Genomic DNA, 23,698 nt, shown 5'->3' on the forward strand with positions numbered 1-23,698 from the left:
TGTGTTTTTCTTGTTTTATTATGTGACCCATAGACACATAATAGCACACACATATACACACAATGGCCCCTTCACATATGCAGAAATAGAGATATGTCTATTCTCTATATGCATACTATACACATGCATGTGCATAACGGCATGCATATATACTCTGACCTAAACATCAGCAACACATCATGCAGTGGCGTGCGTGTCGACCCACACACTGCTTTAGGGAAGTGAATATGTCCACTCCTCCCCATGCACCCGCTACCTCCAGCTCCATTGGCTCTTGCCTGGGTGGAGCCCACAGTCAGTCAGGGTTCAGTATCACTGCTGCTATTCTGTGGGGGTGCCACACGAGGGCCTCCGACCATGGCTGAAACTGGCTTGTCTAATGAGTCCCGGGTTCAGAGGGGAGAGGGGCTGCCTCTCGGGGCTTCTCCCAACACCCCTGTCTCTGGGGACTCTGTCTAGACCCCTGCCCCTGGATATAGGCTGACTCCTGGCTGGGGGGATTCTCACGTCCTTGTCCCCCAAATTATTTTTTCAAAGCAACAAGGTCTAAGGCTACACAGAAGGTGAACTTCCAGGCAATTCAGGGCAAAGCCAACCCAACAGGCCATGTGGGATTCCCTGGTGGCCTGGGACAGTCAGGTTGCCCACCAAGTGCAATCTGCCAGGAGGAAGCGGAAGCAATTCTCTCCGTCTATTTCTACCTGTCTCTTTGCTTGTCGTCCTGGTTTCTTTCTCTTGGTTTCTCTCTCTCTCTTTGTTTCATCTCAAGTCCCATCTTTTCTAGTTCTGCCCTTCTCTGTGGCTGGATCTCTGTCATACCCTCCCCCGTTCTGTCTCACCCGATGTGGGGAGGACCATCTGCACCCCGCTCGCCTCTGTACTCCGGAAGGTGTGAAAATGTGTGAAGATGAGGGTGGGAGGCCACATGTGGGAGCCCTGGGCTGACATCCCGTGAGAAACCTGCTCTTCCTTCTGTCCCCCGACCCTGTCAGCCGGTTCAACCCACCAGTCCAGCGCCATCACCATGGAAACCAGCAGCCGACTTCCTATTGGTGGGTGGGAGGGGAGGAGGAGGAGGAGGGGAAGGCTGGTTCTCCCCGGCTCACCCCCCGCAGTTCTGAGGCTCAGCCCTCCTCGGAGCCCACCATCTCGAGGCTCCCGGACTGTAAGGGACCCCTGCAGTCCCCAGAGCTGAGGCCAGCAGGGGCTGAGACTATGAGGCAAGCAGCCCATCGACCCAGACCTCCTTAGGACCAGCCCAGTCACCCAGCAAGCGAGAGAGCAGCAGCGGAGAGCAGAGCCGGAGATAAAGGACCACAGAGGACCACTGGGGATCACCCCCAGCAGCTCCTGAAGACCCTGGCCAGGCTGAGGGGTTGCGACGGAAGGCCAGACCCACAGACACTGACAGACACACAACGACAACGATGCACACAGCTGCACGACACTGACACACTCAGATACAACCAGTGACAGCATCACATACTGCCACAGCCCTGCAATACAGACACCCACACACACACAGAAACAACTGGCAACTCTGAAATGGGCAGACAGTGACACACAGCACCACCCCCCTCAACACACAGAAGTGGGGGCACCCATCTTCCCAACACACGAGACAACATTGACCTGCACGGACAGACCTGGAGACACACACACGCACCCTCACCCAGGCGCAGCTGTCAGTGGCCTCTGCACATCCTCCCCACCCCCACGGGGACACCCTCGCTCCTCCACACACTCGCGCACACACACAGAGCCACCAGCAAACATAGCTCACATACCCCTGGCTCCAGCTCCAGCAGCCCTGGCGCCTTCTGCAGCCTCCTTTGTAGGTGGGGAAGAGCTCAGCCAACCCTGGATGGAGTGTCGGTGAAGCAAGAGCTCAGAGGGGAGCGGGGCTGGCCTGGCATGACCCTCGCCAGTCCCCCCACCTGGCTGGGTGATGTCCCCTGGCCCAGGTTCTGGGGACCCTTGGCAGTACCATGGAGCAACTGACAACCCTCCCACGGCCTGGGAACCCTGGAGCCATGGAGCCATGGGCACTGCCCACCTGGCAGAGCTGGACTCCAGGTCGAGGGGGTGAACCTGGCGATGCAGTCCCAAGTGTCGCTGATACTCCTCCAGCAGCTCTGCAGCTTCCAGAACTGAGGTCTGAGGAGAGTTCCGAGCCCAAAGGAGCCAGGAGCTCTGGGCCCATTGGGGGCACTGACCCTGAAGAAGCAGAGGCTTGTCTGCCCAGCCTGGGCCAGCAAGCATCGAGCTCTGGACCTGCCTGCCAGAGGCCAGAGGATGAGGAAGTAGAGGCTTTCCCGAAGGTAAGGGATCTGTGGATGGCTGGGGTCTGCAAGGTGGGGTCTCTCACCGTGTCCTCCAGCCTGGCCAGGAGGTGAGGCGAGGTGTGGATCCCTACTGCCCACCTCTCCTCTCTTGGCCTGTCTGTGGGTCTGTCTCTGTGGCTATCTGTCCTCTCTTCATCAAGCAGGAATCTCAGGGGCTCCATTTCTTTCGTCATTTGCCTGTCCTTCTGACCCTCTTTGCCTGTCTGTCTAGATCTGGCCCTGCTGCTGCCCCGTCCCTCTCTGTGCCTCCCCCTGACAGTGTGTCTGTCTGTCTGTGTCTCTTCCTCCATGAGTTTGTCTGTCCTTGGGGGCTGGGGGGTACAGGGAGAGTGTGGAGGTGCACGGAGAATCAGTGCAGAGGAAGTAGAATGAAGGGAGGGGGCTTGGTGCTGGGCTGAGCCAGGGTTGGGGTGGGTGTGAGCAGGCTCCTGTAGAAGAGGGAAGGAACAGGACTTTGGGGGTGGGCAGGGGAGTCTGGAGGGATGGGAGTGGGAGCTCTAGCTGGCACGTCCCTGGAGGAGAAGATGGGCAGGAGTGGGACGAAAAAGGGAGGAGCAGGAGGGTGCCAGGGTTGGGGGCGCCTATGTGGACAGGAAGGACTGGACAGTTCCTTCTCCTAGGCCTCCTCTGCTCCTCTCTGAAGACCTGGGATGTGGGGCAAAACCGTTTCATCTCCACGTCTCCTTGGACCATGGATGGGGGATGCTTCCACATGGAAGGTTCTGGCTGGGTGACATGGGTTTCTGAGGTGCTGTCCTTGGTCCTTTCCCATGCCAGGCCAAGCTGAATATGGGCTTTGGGGACAGGCCCAATCTGGAGCTGCTGAGGGCCCTGGGGGAGCTGCGGCAGCGCTGTGCCATCCTTAAGGAGGAAAACCAGATGCTGGTGAGGCTTGGAGACTGGGGTGCTGCATTCTGGTTGGAGCCAGGCCCTCTGCCTCAGTGTCCTCCTCACCCCATGAACATCTCTCCAAGTGGGGGCTCCATGGAGGTGACAAAATGCTGAGACCTAGAGAGGGTGAACCCCTGCCTAAAGTTGCCAAGGACCCCACTGTGAGCCTAGGGCTCTAACCCAAGACCTGGGTCATTAGGACTGGGTCTGTGGGGTGCTCCCTACATGCCCCAATTCTGCCTGACCCCTTGTCAGAGGAAGAGCAGCTTCCCTGAGACGGAAGAGAAGGTGCGGAGGCTGAAGAGGAAGAACGCAGAGCTGGCGGTCATTGCCAAGCGCCTGGAGGAGAGGGCCCGAAAGCTGCAGGAAACGAACCTGAGGGTGGTGAGGACAGGAGGCTGCTGGGCGGAGGCTGGGCGACCAAGGAAGAGGGGAGCCAGGGCTGGGCTTGAGGGCTATCTGAAGCTTGGGAGTCACAGACTCAGCACCCAGGAAAGCAAGAATCTAAGGGATAAGGTGCAGGAAGGGCAGAGGCTGGCCAGGCAAGGAGGCCAAAGGTTTCTGGAGCTGTAGTGGGGAGGTTCCTGAGCAGGCAGGGAGCAGGGTTCTGGATTACCATGTGCTGGTGCTGGCGGCAGCTCCTGCTGAGCTCATCTCAGGGTATAGAGCTGGAGTGGGGGCAGGGATGAGACCCATCACAGTGGCAGCCCCAAATTAGCAGCATCCTTTGATCCTAAACTCAGATGTAGAGTTAATCCTTTCCGACTGCTGGGATGGGGGAGAGTGAGGCTGCTGGCCTTCTGAGACCCCAGTCAAGGTGGAAGCAGGTGGCCACCCCGCTAGGTTTTCATGCTAACTCCTCCTTTGGGAGGAAGGAGATGAAGAGTGGGAGAAGTGCCCCAGCCCTCAGGTGACCATTGGCCTTACCCCTCCTCTGGCTAGGTGAGTGCCCCCTTGCCCCGGCCGGGGGCCAGCTTGGAGTTGTGTCGGAAGGCCCTAGCCCGCCAGCGAGCCCGGGACCTCAGTGAGACAGCCAGTGCACTGCTGGCCAAGGACAAGCAGATTGCTGCCTTGCAGCGGGAGTGCAGGGAGCTGCAGGCCAGGCTCACCCTGGTGGGCAAGGTGCGAGGAGGCCCTGGTCACCTCTTCCAGCTCAGCCCTGCACAGGGCTATCTGCCTGTTGTGGGATGCGGACAAGATGTTAATAAGATGCAAATGAAACGGGAGGGTGGAGGTTGCTGGGAGTAGGTTCCCCTGGCAACGGCCCAGGTGGGAGAGGGGAGAAGGGGGTGGAGCCATGACTCCCAGACCTGGGCATTTCTGTGCTCCAGGCTTGAGGCTGTGTGCCAGTGGGTCTGGCTGTATGCATCCACACATCCCCTGTAAATGTTCACAAGGCATTTAGCACAGTGCTGGGCACATTGAGAGCACCCAAGAAATAAGTTACTCAGAATGTCCGCACAGGGGCTCGCGGGAGCATGTGGCCACACACGCATGCACATGTAACCAGGCATGTACGCTTGTGAGGGTGTGCACACTCCCGCGCATTGGAGTCCCTCCAGCAAGGCGAAGGGCTCTCCAGGGGATGGCATGGGGCGGGCAAGGGTTAGGCCTGACTCCCCTCCCTGTCCCTGTCCCCCAACCTCAGGAGGGTCCCCAGTGGCTCCACGTGCGGGACTTCGATCGGTTGCTGCGCGAGTCCCAGCGGGAGGTGCTGCGGCTGCAGAGGCAGATCGCGCTGCGCAACCAGCGGGAGACGCCCCCGCGCCCGCCGTCCCGGCCCCCGGGCCCTGCTCTCCCGGCCAGAGCAGAGGCGCCGGCTCCCGGGGCCCCGGGAGAGGTGAGCGCCGGCGCAAGGGCAGGTGTGTGGGTGCGTGCAGATGGCGGCGGGGAGCGACCACCGGGATCTCCCCTGCACCGTGCTCAGAACCCCAAGGACCCAGTGGTGGTGTGCGCACTCCCAGGGACTGGGGAGCTTTCCCGTCCTGGTCAGGGTCCACCTCCAAGCCTCCCGCGCTCGTACCTGCGCCGTGCCCTCCCCTGGGGGCTCCAGGGTTCCGCCCTCCATAGGCCTGCGCCCAGCGGGGCCCGGCCGGCCGCCCCTGCCGCGCTGCCAGTGGTACGGCCCAGCCGCAAATCCCTGGTTGCCCTGGCAGCCGCCCGGGGCCCAGCCCGCGCCGCCTCCTCCAGCCGCCGCCGTAGAGCGGGGACGCCCCAGTCAGCGTCCGCCTGGCTGGCCAGGCCTGGCCCCGGCTACCCGGGGGCGGCTGTGCGTCCGCCTCGGCTCCAGGTACAGGCAACCCTCACTCAGCGGGGGACTTAGGCAGCCCCTGATTCGAGGGCCAGGGACCTGCTCCGGACCCCCAGAACTTAGGGGTCTGGCTTCTCTCCATCATCCTAGGTGGGCAGCAAATAGGTCCTCCTCCTTCTGGGAAGAGAGCTGGGAGGAGAGACCGGGTAGTGATCTGATAGTGACCAAGACCTCCGGGTGGGGGGAGGCTTCTTGCTCAGATTTTGTCCCTCTGGCTGGCCCTGGAAGGGAGATGCACCTCCCATTAAGACCTGTCCTCCCCAAAGTTTGTATGGATAAACGGAAGGTGTGGCAGGGTGGGCTTTGGGGAAGCCAGGAGAAGGGTCTGGCCGGGCTTGCGCTGCTCTAGGCCAAGCCCAGATTTGGATGATATAGAACTCCTGTCTTGGGGAACACCACTTCCCTGGGGACCCAAGCAGCCTCCTAATTCTCTGCCGGTCGCTGAAGGACACCTAGGACAGTTATTGAGTGCAGAGCAGGGCTGCTGCTGGAAGCTAAAAAGGGAAAGCTTTGGCCTGGATAAAGGACCCATCTCCCAGGGCACACGTGGGTCCCAGGATCTCAAAGCACTTACAGCTCCAGGACACAGGGGTGCAGCCTTTGTACTTATACATCAGCTGGAGACAATGGGAGGGGATGGGCAGACAGTACCCCTCTGTGCTCTTCCTAGGCAGGGATCTCTTGCTGGCTGAATGATGGGGTGGGAACCTGCTCTGGGCAGGCTGGGCTGGGGCAGGCTGCCCTGGGGCCCTGTTCTCAGGTGCCAGCCCCTTGCCCCTGGGCATTTCCAGGCCACACCCCAGGAGGATGCGGACAACCTACCCGTGATTCTAGGGGAGCCAGAGAAAGAGCAGAGGGTGCAGCAGCTGGTAAGTCCTAGGTCAAGGGCTGGAGGCAGCCTGCTGTGGGCAGATGTACCTTCCCGCATGAGGAGCCCTTGGTTCTGACCCAACAGGAATCGGAGCTCAGCAAGAAGCGGAAGAAATGCGAGAGCCTGGAGCAGGAAGCCCGGAAAAAACAGAGGCGATGTGAGGAGCTGGTGAGCTCTTGAGGGCAACCCAGAGGCCAGCTCCTCCCTTTGCCCTGGCCAGCCAGGTGGTGGGCTCCCTCTCAGCTCTGCTCCCGCCCCTCCTGCCCTCAAGAACACATTTTCCCTCCTGCTCCTCGGTGCTTTCCTTTCCTGGCTGGTGCAGGTTCCAGCAGGGGAGGAAGGCCTTGCCTGGGAGGAGGGCAGGGTCCTCTGTGCGGGGAGAGGGGAAATGTGGGTGCTGGGCCCCCTCCTGAGAGCTCCTCTGCCTGCTCAGGAACTGCAGCTGAGAGAAGCGCAGAATGAGAATGCCCGCCTGGTGGAGGAGAACTCCCGGCTCAGTGGGAGAGTCACAGAGAAGGAGCAGGTACCATTTCCACCCAAGTGCTGTGGAGACCTGTGCTCCCACCAGAGCCCCAGTCCCCAGCCAAGGGGCTTTCTCCCCGACCCCTGAGCAGAGGTAGGGGACTGTTCCCGCTGTGAGGGCTCTGGTGGGTCAAGGCTCACCCACCCAACTCCCTGCCATTGCCCCCTCACTAGGTGGAGTGGGAGAATGCGGAGCTGAGGGGCCAGCTCCTGGGGGTGACACAGGAGAGGGACTCAGCCCTTCGCAAGAGCCAGGGCCTGCAAAGCAAGCTGGAGAGCCTGGAGCAAGTGCTGAAGGTGAGGGGATGGTGCAGGTTGGGTAGGGTGCTGGGCCCTGGCACAGGGAGCAAGTGGGACAGCAGAATATGCTTAGGGAGGGGCACTAGCTCTGAGGGCTGGGCCTGGAGCTGCAGCCCCTTGCCGTCTCCAGACTCAGTTTCCTTTGTAATAGAGGAATCTGGAGCAGACGGTGTTTGAGGCTTTCTCATCTTAGATCTTCTCTAGAAATGGCCAAGTGGGGGCTCTGGCCTTGACTCGGATCTTGTGTTTCAGCACATGCGGGAGGTGGCCCAGCGGCGACAGCAGCTGGAGGTGGAGCATGAACAGGCTCGGCTCAGCCTGCGGGAGAAGCAGGAGGAGGTCCGGAGGTTGCAGCAGGTGGGGCGGCAGTGAGGGAAACTGGCAGGCTGCCGGACACCGGCTTTGCTACTCACTCATCCCACAAGCATTTACTGTGTGCCTGGCACGGTGCTAGGCATTGGGGAGACTGTGGGGAACAAAGACCAGGTCCCTGAGCAGTCAGCAAATTAGCAGATCCATGAGTGAGCTGATTTCAGACACTGATGTGCACAGTGGTGGAGAAGAACAGGGTAATGTGACAGAGTGACTGGGATGGGGTGAGGAGCCACTTCAGAGGTCATCAGGGAAGGCCTCCCTGAGGAGGTGACAATTGAGCTTGCCAGGCAGGAGGCATAGATATGTACATGCTCTGTGGCAGGGAAGAGCTGGAGAAGCCTGAGACCAGTGTGGCTAGAATACAGCAAGGGATGGGCAGCATGGTGGGAGTAGGCAAGAACCGGATCCTGTCGGGCCTTAACGGCCATGTGAAGAGTTTGGGTGTTTTGCTTTGTGAGTAGTTAGAAGCTCCTGAACGATCCTAAGTTGGGGAGTGGCATGATCTGAGTCACAGGATCACAAAGACCAGGTCCCTGAGCAGTCAGCAAATTAGCAGATCCATGAGTGAGCTGATTTCAGACACTGATGAGCACAGTGGTGGAGAAGAACAGGGTAATGTGACAGAGTGACTGGGATGGGGTGAGGAGCCACTTTAGAGGTCATCAGGGAAGGCCTCCCTGAGGAGGTGACAATTGTGGCATTGTGGAGGGTGGACTATGGGAGTGGGCGTGGAGCAGGGCCTGGGCAGTGGCCTGGGAGGGAGATAGTGGCTGTCTGGACAGGGATGCATGCAGCGAAGGGGGAGACAAGTGCCCAGGTTTGAGTTATGTTTTAGAGATAGAACTGACAAGCTTCTAGCCGGGCATGGTGGCTCACGCCTGTTATCCCAGCACTTTGGGAGGCCAAGGCGGGTGGATTACTTGAGGTCCGGAGTTCGAGGCCAGCCTGGCCAATATGATGAATCCCCATCTCTACCAAAAATACAAAAATTAACCTGACATGGTGGCACGTGCCTGTAATCCCAGCTACTCAGGAGGCTGAGGCAGGAGAATCATTTGAAGCCAGGAGGCAGAGCTTGCAGTGAGCTGAGATTGCACCACTGCACTCCAGCCTGGGCGACAGAGCAAGACTCCATCTCAAAAAAAAAAAAAGAATTGACAAGACTCCCCGTGGGATTCCAGTTGAACCCCTTCTCTGTCAGCCATTTGCTGTATAAACTCTGGTGGAGGTGGGGCTCTTCCCGCTCTGCGAGGTGAAGGATGAAGGGGCAGCGGATCAGAGAGGTAGGGCATCCCAAGTGCTAAGTTCCATTCGGGTCATGTCTGAGCTACGTGTTAAACATTCAAGGGGAACTGTCCACAGGCACCTGGATACATGAGCCTGGGGTTATGGGTAAGTTGGTCTTGGACATATTTGGAGCCATCAGCGTGTTCAGTTGCATGAGTAGATGGGAGCCCTAGGGAGAAAGTAGACAATATAAACTGGGCCCAGCACTGGGTCCAGGGGAACCCTAACATTCAAAATGGAGGGCAGGAAGCAGGCAAAAGAGGCTGAGAAGGAGCATCCAGAAAGGTAGGAGGGAAACCGGGAGGATGGTTGCTCAGGAAAGAGGGGAGCAGACTCAGCCACGCTCCTCCTGGACCCCTTTGCCTTCTGGTCTAAGGTATGGTTCAGGGTGGGTGTTCAGGAGGGAGAAACTCTTCAGCCTCCCCCTTCCCTATCCCTCTTCCCTCTCTCCCTACTCTTTTCTTTCTACTGGCTTCTTCCTCCCCTGCCTCTGTCCTTTCTACCCTCCCTCTTTTGCATCCCTCTCTACTCCACCCCATTCCTTCTCCTTCCCTCCAGCATTTTGGTTCCTTCCACCTGTAGGCCCAGGCAGAAGCCAAGAAGGAACATGAAGGAGCCGTGCAGCTGCTGGAGGTAGGGCGCCTGGAAGTGGCCCCCAGTTCCACCGTCTTGGGAGGAAGGCAGGGGAGCTCCAGATAGAGCTGGAATGGACTATGGTGGTGGGGAGAGGGGTTGCAAGAGGGGCCCTTAAATGCTCCAGGGCCTGGGGGAGTCCCCTTCACCACTGGCCTATTTCTCAGGGTGGGCATGGCTGGGCAGGGGGCTCCTAAGTCTGGTGGCAGCAGTCTCCCATTGCTGCCACCCCCAGGTGCCTTTACCCTGAGATATCCTTCTGCTTAGGAACTGCTAGTCAGTCCAGGGAGCTGACTGGGTGATGTCCACTTAGGCCCCCTTCTCCCCCTCCCTCTCTGGGTTAGCAACCCACAGTGCTCAGGGTGCTAACCTGTTCTCTGCTTCCTTTTCCTGCAACAGTCTACCTTGGATTCCATGCAGGTAGCGCCTCGTTCTCTGCTTCCCCACACTTCTCTAGGCTGGCTGGGTTGCATCTCCTCCCTCAGGGCCTAGGCAGTCCCACTCTCTCATCCAGCAGAGGGGGTGTCACTGGGAGCAGACCTGAGAATCCAGAGGGGATGGGGTTCCCACAGGACATGTGCAGCTGTCCCCTCGTCCCAGGCCTGCCGCTGTGTCTGTCAGACACTGGGCCTCCCCTCTCTAGACACCCTGATCATGAGGAAGGTCATCGCCAGTCTAACTTAGGAGCCTCGCCATAGAGGCCGGAGAGAGCCCCTGCTATTGGGACTCTCCTCAGACCTGAGAAAACTTCCCGGGCATTGGCCCATTCCCATCATGAAGACATCCCTGGCTCTCCTGTGGCATTTCCTGCCCACCTGTCTCAGGGAAGGGGTTTGGGTTGCTGACTATGGGAGGGTGATGAGCGGTGGAGCTGAGAAAACTCCTGCGGTGATGGTGGTGATGATGGGGTGGGAATGATCCCTGTTGGCCTAGAAAGCAGCCAGAGGCAGAAGTGCCATTGCCTAGGGCCTGAGGGTTGGTGACTGTGTGGCAGGCCCCGGCCTTGGCTCTGGAGGGGGCTGGGGTGAAGATGTCCCAGGACACAGCCCAGGACTTCACCCTCAGCTCTCATGCGTTAAGGGCCGTGGGGTGGCCAAGGCAAGGCTGGTGCCTAGGTCTGGGGCGGGGTGGATGGATTTGACCTGAAACCCAGTGTAGGGCTGTGTAGAGATGGCACAGGCTGGCACTGGGCAGCTTTGAGGGGCCTGGTGGCTCATGGTGGGTCTTGGCCCAGGCCCGGGTTCGAGAGCTCGAGGAACAGTGCCGCAGCCAAACCGAGCAGTTCAGCCTCCTGGCACAGGAACTCCAGGCCTTCCGCCTGCACCCGGGCCCCTTGGATCTGCTCACATCTGCCCTGGACTGCGGGACCCTTGGAGACCGCCCGCCACCCCCCTGCTGCTGCTCCACTCCCCGGCCTTGCCGGGGGTCTGGCCCCAAAGGTAAGGTGGACCCTAGTGGCATTGGCCTGGAATCCCCAGGCCTGGGCTTTTGTATAGAGCAGAGAGTTCAGGATCAGAGAAGGCCAGCAACTCATCCAAAGTCCACAGCAGGTTGGGGCTGTGCCTGGCTAGAACCAGGTTCTGATGGGGGAAAATAAAGCCCGGGGGAGTGACTGTCCCAGAGTCTGGCCCAGGCATCGTGGGCCGCTGCTCCTCTCCTTCCAAAAGGACCTGAATGATCAGGGCTGAGGGCTGGGCACTAGGAGTCAGTAGCAGGCAGTGTGGTCTTGTGAAGAGTGGGGGCTTGGGGGTCAGTCAGATCTGGTGGTCCCAGCTCCACTTACTTGCCAGTCACTGTGAATTGAGAATGCTGCTTAACCTCTCTGGGCCATAGTTTCGTAAGCTGTAAGACAGGAATAATTAAATGCATCTTATCAAGCTGTTTTGACGATCATGTGAAATAGTATTTGTAAATCAGCTATACTCTATTTAGTAAGTTTCTCTCTAAACATTTCCCTTTTGGTAAGGAAGCCCGGCTATGGAGGGCCTGGCCCCCATATCCAAGAAGCACCACCCTATCTCCTGGTCCCTCCTCAGGCCACAGACCCCAAGCCCACGTGCCATCTTCTCTTTAGACCTTGACCTCCCGCCGGGCTCCCCTGGGCGCTGCACCCCAAAGTCTTCCGAGCCTGCCCCTGCCACCCTCACTGGGGTCCCTCGAAGGACAGCCAAGAAGGCAGAGTCTCTTTCCAACTCCTCCCACTCCGAGTCCATCCACAACAGCCCCAAGTCATGCCCTACACCTGAGGTAAGTGCTAGGGTGGGGCCTGAAGCTCTGGCTTTGGTTTTGGGCAGGGTGCAGGGCAGGTGGCCCTGACCTCTTCTGGGGTCCCCAGGAGTTGGGTGGTGATTTTTGGGGTCCCACGTTGGGAGGTGGGAGGCCTGTGGATTCCTCCTGTGGGCGAGGGGCTCGGGTGGAGCCGTTCCCGCCCTCCGCCGCCTGCCTGCAAGCCGCACCTGGGGCCACCCCAGCCCACTCCCGGGAGGCCCAGGGAGGCTGTGGAGTGCTGCGCTGGATGGAGGAGACACTTGGGCACCAGGATCTGCATAAAGAGACTGTTCCTAAGAGTGTCTGTAGTGAAAGCAGGTGGTTGTGTGAGAAAGCACATGTTTCAGGATTCAAATCCCAGCTTTGACTTAGGCAAGTCGCTGAGCCTTTCTGAGCTTCGGTTTCCTTATCTGAATCCTGGAGCTAATAAAACCTGCCTTCTAAGCTTGTTGTGAGAGTTAAATGAAGAAGGAACATGCCTGTCTCAGTGCAGGGCACAGAGGATGTGTGCTCAACAGGGGGCAGCTGTTATTATTACTAAGTTCCTGGGCATCACTCATAGCTCTGGTTGTCAACTCATCCTTCTTTCTACCCACAAACCCCAGAAGGTGGAGGGGGCAGGTCAGGAGCAGCTCTGTAAGCCAAACATTCAGAAAGTGGTAGAATGAAGCCCCGGGCCTCTACTGCCCCCTCGTGGGATAGAAGGGTGGTGCCGGCTTTGGATGTGGTCGTGGAGAGGTTGCCCACTTGGTCCCCTTCTCCCAGGCACTGGCAGAGAAGAGAAGGCAGCCTGTTCCCCAGGCTATCCCAGCAACCTCAATGAGGGTCAGAGAATCGGGGTGCCCTGAGGTTGGGGTGCCCTGGGCTGTGGGCCAGGCAAGTAGACAGGAAGTTCTGAGTTCCAGAGCTGAACGGCAGACACACTGTCACTCAGCTAGAAGCAGGGACCTCTCAAGCTCCTTCTGCCTCCTTGCTTCCAGCGATTTACAGTTGGGGTGCTTTGCTGAGGTGTTTCTTTTTTCTTTCTTTCTTTTTTAAAGACAAGGTCTTGCTCTATCACCCAGGCCGCAGGGCAGTGGCACAATCTTGGCTCACTGCAACCTGCACCTCCTGGGCCCAAGCGATCCTCCCACCTCTGTCTCCCAAGTAGCTGGGACCACAGGGGTGCACCACCACACCCAGCTAATTTTTTTATTTTTAGTAGGGATGGGGTTTTGTTATGCTTCTCAGGCTGGTCTCAAACTCCTGGCTCAAGCAATCTGCCCTCCCCAGCCTCTCAAAGTGCTGGGATTATAGGCGTGAGCCACTGCACCTGGCAACTTTGCTGAGTTTTTACTTTAAGGAACCAAACCAAATTTCTATTGACACCCACGCCCCACACCAGCATGGCCTGCGCCCCTCTGAGATGAGGCAAGTGGCTTTATTTCCTGTCGGGTGCAGTAGAGGCTCACGGAGGGATCTGGGTTATCCCCACTGCCCCTGCCCAGGGTAGCTGGGCTCTGCCAGGACCTGTCTCAGGTACGGATTTAGAGAGCATCAGGGGGTTCTTGCCACTGGTCTTGTGCAGCAGCTATGTGCTCACTTTCCCTCCTCAAAGCCATAGGTCCTCTGGCTCAGCCTGGAAACCTGCCTGCTTGGCGTTTGGTCCCAGGCCCTGAAGAGGAGCCAGCCCTTTCTGTTTGCCCCCAGGTGGACACAGCCAGTGAGGTAGAGGAGCTGGAGGCGGACAGTGTCTCCCTGCTCCCAGCCACGCCAGAGGGCAGCCGGGGAGGAGCCAGGATCCAGGTCTTCCTAGCGCGTTATAGGTGGGTACCTCACCCTCACTGCCCTCGAGCCCAGCCCCATCATTTGGGGTGTATGAGGAGGCCGAGAGGAGATAGAGACCTCTGGAAGTGGTGGGGGCGGCACAGGACACAATGGACCTATTCTCATAACCTAGTTGGGCCAAGGTGGGTGCAGTGAGGGCTGTGCTTTGCTAGTGGTGGACAACCACAGCCAAGTCTCCATAAAGGCTTAGTGCAGTGGGAGAGAGAAGACGGGACATGGAAGTGGAGTGTAGGTCACTCTCCTCCTCCTCCTCCTCTGTGCCTCCCCCAACAGCTACAACCCCTTTGAGGGCCCCAATGAGAATCCAGAAGCAGAGCTTCCGCTGACAGCTGGCGAGTACATCTACGTCTATGGCAACATGGATGAGGATGGCTTTTTTGAAGGTAGGAAGGTAGTAGGGGGTCATTCTGTCCATTCCCCTGCCTTTGAGTCCATGTTCCCAAAGACATCCATCCATCCATCCATCCATCCATCCATCCCCTCTGCCCAGCGTGCTCAGCCCACCTTAACTTTTTGGTCTCAGCTAAAAGGCATACAGAGACCTAGTGGCCATTGGGGAAAGAGAAAGAAGGGGGTCTGGCTCCAAGCAGGACAGGACAGCATAGTCCAGATGGTGGACAGAGTGTCACAGGAGATTTTGGCTAGATTCATTTTTGTGCGGATGGTCAGGGCATGGCAGTGTTTCACGCTAGTGACACCTGAGGTCAGGCATGCAGCATAGATTTGATGCTGGACTCCAGTCAGGTACGCGAAGGAGGAATCAGGGTAAAGATTCCAGGGGAAGGTGTTTGCAAGCGGTTAGCAGCTGTCAGGGCCCAGGCAGGGTGTCCGCTTCAGGGAGGTTCTGCAGCTCCCGTGGGTAGTCAGAGGGCTGACCAGGCAACTAAAGGCAGATGCCTCATTGAGACTGGGCACCATGGGCCTGCGGAAGACATGGCCTTGGGAGACTCTCTCAGGGTGGCTCTGGCCTGGGCACCACCAGGCTGAGTCCATCAGCAGCAGAGAGCTTGGCACTGTGTAGGGAATTGGATGGGGCATGGACAGGGCAGGGCGAGAGCCACAACTGTGTATAGAGATTCAGGAATGGGCTTAGCTCTGAATCTGTAACCCTGGAAGCTTGGGTGCCTGTTCAGATTCTTTTCCCTGGGTCCTCTGCCTGTGATTTGAGGAGCTGCTGGGACCCATGGTACCTGGCTTTGTGGCCTAAACAGTTAAGCTTCCTGCAGGGGTACATTACGAAGATCAGAATTAATAAAAAGGTTTCAGAAAAACAATACTTTATAAATGAAGAAAGAAAAAAAAAAACCACCCAAATCAAAAACCCAAACCCAAACACCCTTTTTTTAGAGGCAGGCAGCAAAGGCATAAGTATTAACTAACCACAAATGACTAGAATTTGAACTCTGCGATCTGGGATAAATTGGGATAGATGTAGAGGCACGTAGACCACCGGGGGCAAGATGCCATATTCCCTGTCCAACCGTAGCTAAAGGGCTGCTTCCTCTACGTCTGGGCCACCTAGGCTGTTCTCAGCTGTGTGGGCTTCTGGAGCATGTGCCTGACTCTGGCCCAGGCTCCAGCTTCAGCCCTGCAGGCTGGAGATCCTCTTACTGTGAAGATTCCTGCCTTTGTCTCCCACTCCACGGTGCTGGAGCTTATGATCGTTTCCTAGGGCTGCAGGAACAATTACATGGAGTGACTTGAAATGATAGACATTTATTCTCTCACTGGCCTCTTCTGGAGGCCAGAAGTCTGAAGTCAAGGTATTCACAGAACTGCATCCCCCGTGGGGGCTCTAGGGGAGGTTCCGTTCCTTGTCCCTTTCAGCTTCCGGTGGCTCCAGTTGTTCCTTGGCTTATGGCCACTTCACTCCAGTCTCTGTGTCTGTGGTCACCATCGCCTCCTCCTCTTAGTGTTTCTCCTCTGCATGTCTCTTATAAAAACACTTGGTCATTAGATTTAGGACCCACCCGGATAATCTAGGATGATCTCCTCTCAAGATCCTTAACTTAATTACATCTGCAAAGACTCTTTTTCCAAATAAGGCCATGTTCACAAGTTCCAGGGATTAGAACATGGACATGTCTTTGGGTGGCCACCTTTCAACCCTCTACGGTGCTTATTCTATCAGCGAATTTATTGACAGTCCCTCTTGTTTCTTAAAGTTCCTTACTGTTTTTTTTTTTTTTTTTTTTTTTTTTCCTAGCATAGGCAGAGAGAGAGAGGGTGGAGGTGGGGGGCACAGATGACTGTTGGGGGAAACTCCAGGCCCCACTGCAGCTCAGACCTGCCTACACTCACCCATCTCCCCTAAGCCCTGGCTCGTGCTCCCCCTTCCTCCCAATAAAGCACACTAGCTGCCAGCTGTCTGTTTCCTGAGAACTTTTTTCTTCTTTAAATTGGCCGTGACATGACATGTTAGGTGCCCAGCTTCCTTGACATCCCTCAATCAAACAACAACAGCAAATGTTTTAAAATACTCTCTTGTCAAGTCTTCAGGAGAACCGACGCAGGTAACAAAACATAACCATTTGGTAACAAAACATAACCGTTGGTGGCTGCCTGGATTGATTGCTGTCAGTCATGCTCCTAGGCGCAGGCCTGCTGGGGGTCCTGATCCTTCTAGAACTTACAAGTGACTCTTTTCACTAGCACTTACTTCATTTGTGTCTAAAGATTCCTTCCCTTACTCTGCTGAGTTGGTTCTCTCTCTCTCCCTCTGTGGATGTCTGCTGTTCACAAAGGGAAGTTGAGGGGCACCCTGGCCCCTGTTCCTCAGGCCCAGGTAAAATCCAATCAGCAGAATTTTTTTATTTTTGGATACAGCATCTTGCTTTGTCGCCCAGGCTGGAGTGCGGTGGCGCGATTACAGCTTGTAGCTTCTGCCTCCCGGGCTCAAGCAATCCTTCCACCTCAGGCTCCTGAGTAGCTGCAACTATAGGCGTGCCACCACTCCCAGCTAATTTTTGCATTTTTTGTAGAGATGGGGTTTTGCCATGTTGCCCAGACTCGTCACAAACTCCTGGGCTCAAGCAATCTGCCTGCCTCTGCCTCTTGAAGTGCTGGGATTACAGGCATAAGTCACCATGCCTGGCCAGTTTTCTCATCTTGGCCTGCTTATTTTTTAAAACTTTAATATGAAATTATGAAATTATTACTGCAATTTTTTTTTTTTTTTTTTTTTTTGAGACGGAGTCTCGCTCTGTCGCCCAGGCTGGAGTGCTGTGGCCGGATCTCAGCTCACTGCAAGCTCCGCCTCCCAGGTTCCCGCCATTCTCCTGCCTCAGCCTCCCGAGTAGCTGGGACTACAGGCGCCTGCCACCTTGCCCGGCTAGTTTTTTTTTTTTGTATTTTTTAGTAGAGATGGGGTTTCACCATGTTAGCCAGGATGGTCTCGATCTCCTGACCTCGTGATCCGCCCGTCTCGGCCTCCCAAAGTGCTGGGATTACAGGCTTGAGCCACCGCGCCCGGCCCTATTACTGCAATTTTTAACACAAAAGTGTTCAAATGTACAGAATACGTTTGAATACTTATATACCCAGCACCTAGATTCAACAATTGTTAAAACGTGGGCATATTTGCTTTATCTGTATGTAGGTTAAAAATGATTTTAAAAGCATTATGATATTTTACTTTGAAATACTCAACGTGCTTATTTAGAACATGATATTCTCCTCCGTCCTCGCAGTCCGAGTGTCACCTGGTAGCTTATTAGAATCACAGGATCTCAGCCCCATCCAGAGAGTTAGAATCTGCATTTTAACAAATATCCAGGTGATTCATATCCAAGTTAAAATTGAAGAAGCACTGTCCTGTAGAACCAAAATACTATTATCAGACCTATCTCTAATCCAGATCTTTACAGCTCTTGTCTTTTAAAAGAATTGACAGTTAAATGTTGATTTGAATCAAATGCTGAAGATCACCCACTAGCAGTTGCTAAAATACATTTACTATACCATTTTTTCTTTATCTCCTCTCTGTCTTCCCCTGCCCTGCCCTTTCCTGCCCTCCTCCTGCCAGGAGAGCTCATGGATGGCCGAAGGGGCCTGGTCCCTTCCAATTTTGTAGAGCGTGTGTCGGATGACGACCTCCTGACCTCCCTCCCTCCGGAGCTGGCCGATTTGTCCCACAGCTCAGGCCCTGAACTCAGTTTCCTGAGTGTGGGTGGGGGTGGCAGCAGTAGCGGGGGCCAAAGCAGCGGGAGACGGAGCCAGCCCAGACCTGAGGAGGAGGATGCAGGGGACGACCTCAGTGTGAGCCCATCACCGGAGGGCCTGGGCGAGCCTCCTGCTGTGCCTTACCCCCGCTGTCTGGTGGTCCTCAAGCAGCTGGCCCACAGTGTAGTGCTGGCCTGGGAACCCCCTCCTGAGCGAGTGGAGCTACACGGCTTCCATATCTGTGTGAATGGGGAGCTGCGGCAGGCCCTGGGGCCTGGGGCGCCACCCAAGGCTGTGCTGGAGAACCTGGACCTGCGGGCCGGGCCCCTTCACATTTCTGTCCAGGCCTTGACCAGCCGGGGCAGCTCCGACCCACTGCGCTGTTGCTTGGCGGTGGGTGCCCGGGCTGGAGTGGTGCCCAGCCAGCTGCGGGTCCATCGGTTGACAGCCACATCTGCTGAGATCACCTGGGTGCCCGGCAATAGCAACTTGGCCCATGCCATCTACCTCAATGGGGAAGAGTGCCCACCTGCCAGCCCCAGTACCTACTGGGCCACCTTCTGCCACTTACGGCCTGGCACACCCTATCAGGCCCAAGTGGAGGCTCAGCTACCACCCCAAGGGCCCTGGGAACCAGGCTGGGAGAGGCTGGAGCAGCGGGCTGCCACCCTGCAGTTCACCACACTCCCAGCAGGTATGTGGGCTTGGGCTCTGTTGTCCAGAACACCCAGGAGGCCAGGCCATGGGTGATGGAAGAAGGGGACCCTGATCTTATTTGCATTATCAGAGAAATGGCAAATTGGGCAGGTATCTCTGATAGGGAGCATCCTGCATCACTGGGTCTTGTCCCTGCCCCCAGGCCCGCCTGATGCCCCTCTGGATGTGCAGATCGAGCCTGGGCCCTCCCCTGGAATCTTGATCATCAGTTGGCTCCCAGTCACCATCGATGCTGCTGGCACATCCAACGGTGTCCGGGTCACAGGCTATGCCATCTATGCTGATGGGCAGAAGGTATGGCCCTGCCCACTGTACCCTGGGAGTGGAGGTGGATCCCTTCTTGCTATGCTCAGAGACCAAGGCTCTCTGACCTGGCACAGAGATGCCCAGCCCCTGGCATTTGGGCACCATGAGGCAGATGGGTTAAGAGCATGGGCTTTGGCAGCACATGACGGATTTTAGAACTGTTCCACCACTGAAGCCATGTGGCCAGGAGGATGAAATGAGATAGGCCATGCAGAGGGCTTAGCACAGTACCTGGCATAATGCTAGCTGCCACTGCTGTCAGTACATCCTCACACTTGGCTGTCTCAGCCTCTGCTTCCCATCCTGTGCCCCCTCCACCCTACAGATCATGGAGGTGGCCTCGCCCACGGCAGGCAGTGTGCTGGTGGAGTTGTCCCAGCTGCAGCTGCTGCAGGTGTGTCGTGAGGTGGTCGTGCGTACCATGTCGCCCCACGGGGAGTCGGCGGACTCCATCCCGGCTCCTATCACTCCTGCCCTGGCTCCAGCCAGCCTGCCGGCCCGAGTCTCCTGCCCCTCACCGCGACCAAGCCCAGAGGCCAGAGCACCCCTTGCTTCAGCCTCCCCAGCGCCTGGAGACCCCAGCTCTCCTCTCCAGCTCCCTGCTCCCCTTGGAACTCAAGAGCCCCCAGGAGCACCCCCTGCAAGCCCTTCCAGAGAGATGCCAAAAGGGTCCCACGAGGATCCTCCAGCACCTTGCTCCCAGGTACCCTGTTCGGGGAGAGGGGAGCAGGTGCATGCTGGGAGAGGGACCTGGGCTTGGGTCCTTCCTCAGCGCTCTCTGTTCCAGGAGGAGGCTGGGGCAGCAGTGCTGGGCACCTCAGAGGAGAGGACAGCCAGCACATCCACCCTGGGTGAGAAGGACCCTAGCCCCGCAGCTCCCTCACTGGCCAAGCAGGAGGCCGAGTGGACTGCAGGAGAGGCCTGCCCGGCCCCCAGCTCCGCCCAGGGAGCACTGGCCCAGCAGGCGCCAAATACCGAGGCGTGCCAAGGAGGAGACCCAGGGTCTGGGCTGAGGCCCAGGGCTGAGGTAGGGTTTGGGGACACACTGTCACTTCAGAGAATTGGGGCCTGCCTCCCTACCTTCTGCCAGCCCAAATCCAGTTGCCCTCTCTGCCTGTCCTCTGCTCTGGTCCTGCTCTCACACCTTTGGCTGTGCTGTGTGTCTGTCTTTCTTCTAGGATTTCTCTGTCCCATGTGGCTCCCATCTCCCTTCTCCCACCTGCCCCCGACCCATGGTGTACCTCCCCCATTTAGGGCATGGCTCTTTCTCCCTCTGCCAAAGGACCCTTGTTATTGTGGCTGGGGCTGACCCTGCCTGGATCCCCCTGTGCCCCTCACTGTCCTTATCTCTCCTGCCTTGCCTCACCTCTTGCAGAAGGAGGACGCGGCAGAGCTCGGGGTTCATCTGGTGAACTCCCTCGTGGACCACGGCCGCAACTCAGACCTGTCAGACATCCAGGAGGAAGAGGAGGAGGAGGAGGAGGAGGAGGAGGAGGAGGAGGAGGAGGAGCTGGGTTCCAGGACTTGCTCCTTCCAGAAGCAGGTTGCTGGCAACAGCATCAGGGAGAATGGGGCCAAGGTAACAGGGTACGGATGGGCTACTGGGCCCCAGGCCTCAGTCTCTGGGGCCTCCCAACTGTGTATCAGCAGCTGCTCTGACTGCCACTGAGTGCCAGTAACATTCTAGGTCTGTGGCATGGGCCTTGTCCTAAGCAGAAGATAGTAAGTGGCCCAGGATTGGCCTCTGCCCTCCTGGAAAGAAAGGGGAAGACGAGGAACTCATTTCTGCACCTTCTCTCCCTCCAGCCCACCAGATACAGCATCCTGGCCAAGGGAGGCTGGTGCCACCTAAGATTCTTGTGCTGGTAGCTTCTGGGGAAGGGATGGGGAGGTCTTCTCCTCAATGCTCCTGTTCCACGGGGCTGGTGACAGTTCCTAGAGTGTGTTCCCTAATTCTTCCTTTGGCTCTCACTGGATATGTGTGCGACTTTGGGCCAGCCACTGTCCCTCTGGTTCCTTCCTCTCGGAGGAAGCTGTGGGAGGGCTGTGGGGTTGTCCGTAACCCCTGCCTTCGTTTGAGGGCAAAGATCACAGCTCTCTCTCCTCTTCCCCACACATCTCTCTTCCCTGCTGCATTCTACTCCCACCTCCCCACCTCCACCAGTCCCAGCCCGACCCCTTTTCTGAGACTGACAGCGATGAGGAGATCTTGGAGCAGATCCTGGAGCTGCCCCTCCAGCAGTTCTGCAGCAAGAAGCTCTTTAGCATCCCCGAGGAGGAGGAGGAGGAAGAGGAGGACGAGGAGAAGGAGAAGCCAGGGGCAGGCTGTTCTTCCCAAGACCCTGGCCCGCCTGAACCTGCATTGCTGGGGCTGGGCTGTGACAGTGGTCAGCCCCGAAGACCTGGCCAGTGTCCCTTGTCTCCTGAGCCCTCCAGGGCTGGAGACTGCCTGGAGGACATGCCTGGATTAGTTGGTGGAAGCAGTCGGAGGAGAGGAGGGGGCTCCCCTGAGAAGCCCCCAAGCCGCAGGCGGCCTCCAGATCCCCGTGAACACTGCAGCCGACTTCTCAGCAACAATGGGCCCCAGGCCTCTGGACGACCCGGCCCCACGCGGGAGAGGGGTGGCCTCCCTGTAATTGAGGGCCCCAGGACTGGACTAGAGGCTAGCGGGAGAGGGCGGCTGGGCCCTTCCCGGAGGTGCTCCCGTGGCCGGGCGCTGGAGCCTGGCCTGGCCAGCTGCCTTTCCCCCAAGTGCTTGGAAATCAGCATTGAATATGACTCGGAGGAGGAGCAGGAGGCGGGCAGCGGGGGCATCAGCATCACCAGCTCCTGCTACCCTGGAGATGGGGAGGCCTGGGGCACAGCAACCGTAGGAAGGCCCAGGGGGCCTCCGAAGGCCAATTCAGGCCCCAAACCCTACCCACCCCTCCCAGCCTGGGAGAAAGGGGAGCCAGAGCGGAGAGGCCGCAGTGCGACGGGCAGAGCCAAGGAGCCACTCTCCCGGGTCCGTGCTCACTCCCCGCCCTGGGCAGCCCCTGCCTGCTGCTGCCTGGTGGCCCTGCTTGCTGCCCACCAGCAGCTCCCATTCCACGCTGCCGCCTCCATCAGCAGAGGTGGGGCCGGGCCTCCGGGCTCCCTCACCTGCCTCCTCCCACCCACATTCCACTGCTTTGCTGCTTCTGCTGATCAGAACTGGGATGCACAATATTCTATCACTAGTCACCTGTTGCGGCCTTTGGGCAGGGTCACCCTTTCCTCTGCATAGCTAGTTATGGCTTCAGGACGCTGACTGTGATGCCATGTCCAGGGTCACCTGCCCTGATGCTGATGGGAGGCCCTCCTCTCACAGGCTCCTCAGCCAACTCTAGTCCCCTCTACTCCACTCATCTACTTGGGGGCAGGGGCTGGGGCCTCCCCTCCTGCCCGCCCTCCCACTGTGGGAGTGTCTGAGGTCTCCAGCAGGCCGGGCGAGACTCCAGGAGAGGACTGCTGTGCTCCTGCGCTGCTGTGCTGCTTACGCTGATGGGGCAGAGCTGGGGAGCACGGGCCCACCGGAGGGATGGTGTGTTACTTCTGCCATCTGTTGTCCTCTTTTTGCAGACAACAGAGACTAGGGAAGCCAGAGGGCAGGACAGCTCTGGGCGGAGAGGCCCCCAGAAGAGAGGTGCCCGAGTCCCCAGGCCAAGCACTGCAGAGCTAGGTGAGCATCTGATGGGGGTTGAGCTAGAACCCCTCGGCCAGAACTCGCTGCATCACCGCCCTCTCCACTGTCTCCACAGTCCCTGTGAGGAGCCCGTCAGAAGCATTGGCTTACCAGCACCTACCCGTCAGGATCTTTGTGGCTCTGTTTGACTACGACCCCGTGTCAATGTCGCCCAATCCTGATGCTGGAGAAGAAGAGCTTCCCTTCCGAGAGGGTCAGATCCTGAAGGTGACTGATTTGCCATCAGGGCTCAGAGCTCCAAACACCAGCTAGGTCTTCCCTCCTCCCTCCTTTCCTCCACTGGAGGTAGCACAGATGGGCGGAGAACACAGCTTCTAGAGCAGATGACGTGGGTTTGGACTCTGACTCTGCCGCTTCTAGCTGTGTAACCTTGAGTAGATTACCTAGGCCCTCTGGGCCTCAGTTTTCTTATTGGTAAAATGGGGATAATATTAGTGTCTACCTCACAGGGTGGTTTGTGGATTAAATGATCCAATGTACATAAAGAGCTTAAACTGCCTGACACATAGGCAGCACAGTCTAACTATCTGCTGCTGACATTGCTATTTTTATTATTCCTCCAAGTATTGATTGAAGGCATTTTGCTATTGCTCTGAGATTAAGGAGATCCACTCTGGGGTGGGCAAAGGGCATGACCGTGTAGACAGTGAATGGGGTAATACAGAAAGGGCTGTTTTCTCCTATTCCTCTGATCCTGTTCGTTTCTGTTTTTCCCCTTTTCCCATTCCATGGCCTACGAAAGGGAGAAGATTCTTCTGCATTTCCAAGTGGGGTGTTGCTGGGGTTCGGGGCCTGGGGCACAGGGAGCGAGCAGAACTGGCTCAGACCACTGTTCTTTGCCTCCAGGTGTTTGGGGACAAGGATGCCGACGGCTTCTACCGGGGCGAAGGTGGGGGCCGGACAGGCTACATTCCCTGCAACATGGTGGCTGAGGTGGCTGTGGACAGCCCTGCCGGGAGACAGCAGCTGCTCCAGCGGGGTTATTTGTCCCCAGATATTCTCCTCGAGGGCTCAGGTATGACCTGCTGCTGTCCCTCACCCCCCTCCTACCAGCCCTCTTCCAACTCCACCTGACCCTGAGCAATTGTTGTGTCTGGGGTGCCCCCACTTACCCAGACTCTAGCAGAGCCTTGGAGCCTTGAGAACCCTGTGGCTGGTGG

At 57.6% G+C, this 23,698-nt stretch overlaps 1 protein-coding gene and 1 long non-coding RNA gene across 40 annotated transcripts in view; one reads left to right on the forward strand and one right to left on the reverse strand.

Annotated features, from left to right (window-relative positions):
- LOC141408792 (uncharacterized) lies at positions 1-5,345 on the reverse strand. Its single transcript, XR_012425590.1, has 3 exons — positions 5,260-5,345; positions 2,057-4,413; positions 1-1,860 (listed from the first exon to the last, which is right to left on the reverse strand). It is a non-coding gene; the product is annotated as an uncharacterized lncRNA (long non-coding RNA).
- TSPOAP1 (TSPO associated protein 1) overlaps positions 1,114-23,698 on the forward strand; it is a 27,917-nt gene continuing 5,332 nt past the window's right edge. For 14 of the 39 annotated variants that reach the window (XR_012425588.1, XR_012425589.1, XM_074019176.1 and 11 more), the window contains exons 1-25: positions 1,114-2,321; positions 3,123-3,230; positions 3,492-3,620; positions 4,179-4,358; positions 4,885-5,526; positions 6,339-6,416; positions 6,503-6,586; positions 6,852-6,941; positions 7,115-7,237; positions 7,493-7,597; positions 9,485-9,535; positions 9,935-9,955; positions 10,770-10,974; positions 11,610-11,782; positions 13,493-13,608; positions 13,904-14,013; positions 17,655-18,485; positions 18,651-18,802; positions 19,140-19,517; positions 19,602-19,841; positions 20,190-20,393; positions 20,979-21,818; positions 22,415-22,514; positions 22,594-22,745; positions 23,385-23,553. Coding sequence is in view for 37 of the 39 variants with exons in the window: in XM_074019176.1 (XP_073875277.1) it covers positions 1,989-2,321; positions 3,123-3,230; positions 3,492-3,620; positions 4,179-4,358; positions 4,885-5,526; positions 6,339-6,416; positions 6,503-6,586; positions 6,852-6,941; positions 7,115-7,237; positions 7,493-7,597; positions 9,485-9,535; positions 9,935-9,955; positions 10,770-10,974; positions 11,610-11,782; positions 13,493-13,608; positions 13,904-14,013; positions 17,655-18,485; positions 18,651-18,802; positions 19,140-19,517; positions 19,602-19,841; positions 20,190-20,393; positions 20,979-21,818; positions 22,415-22,514; positions 22,594-22,745; positions 23,385-23,553 (5,614 nt within the window). In the remaining 2 variants the exon portion in view is untranslated. Of the gene's footprint in view, positions 2,322-3,122; positions 3,231-3,491; positions 3,621-4,178; positions 4,359-4,884; positions 5,638-6,338; positions 6,417-6,502; positions 6,587-6,851; positions 6,942-7,114; positions 7,238-7,492; positions 7,598-9,484; positions 9,536-9,934; positions 9,956-10,769; positions 10,975-11,571; positions 11,783-13,492; positions 13,609-13,903; positions 14,014-17,654; positions 18,486-18,650; positions 18,803-19,139; positions 19,518-19,601; positions 19,842-20,189; positions 20,394-20,978; positions 21,819-22,414; positions 22,515-22,593; positions 22,746-23,384; positions 23,554-23,698 lie in introns of those variants that run through there. The other 25 variants (XM_005583830.4, XM_015438356.3, XM_005583831.4 and 22 more) reach the window with 17 other exon arrangements.

The sequence above is a fragment of the Macaca fascicularis genome, chromosome 16, assembly GCF_037993035.2.
Source record: "Macaca fascicularis isolate 582-1 chromosome 16, T2T-MFA8v1.1".
NCBI classification, from domain to species: Eukaryota; Metazoa; Chordata; class Mammalia; order Primates; family Cercopithecidae; genus Macaca; species Macaca fascicularis.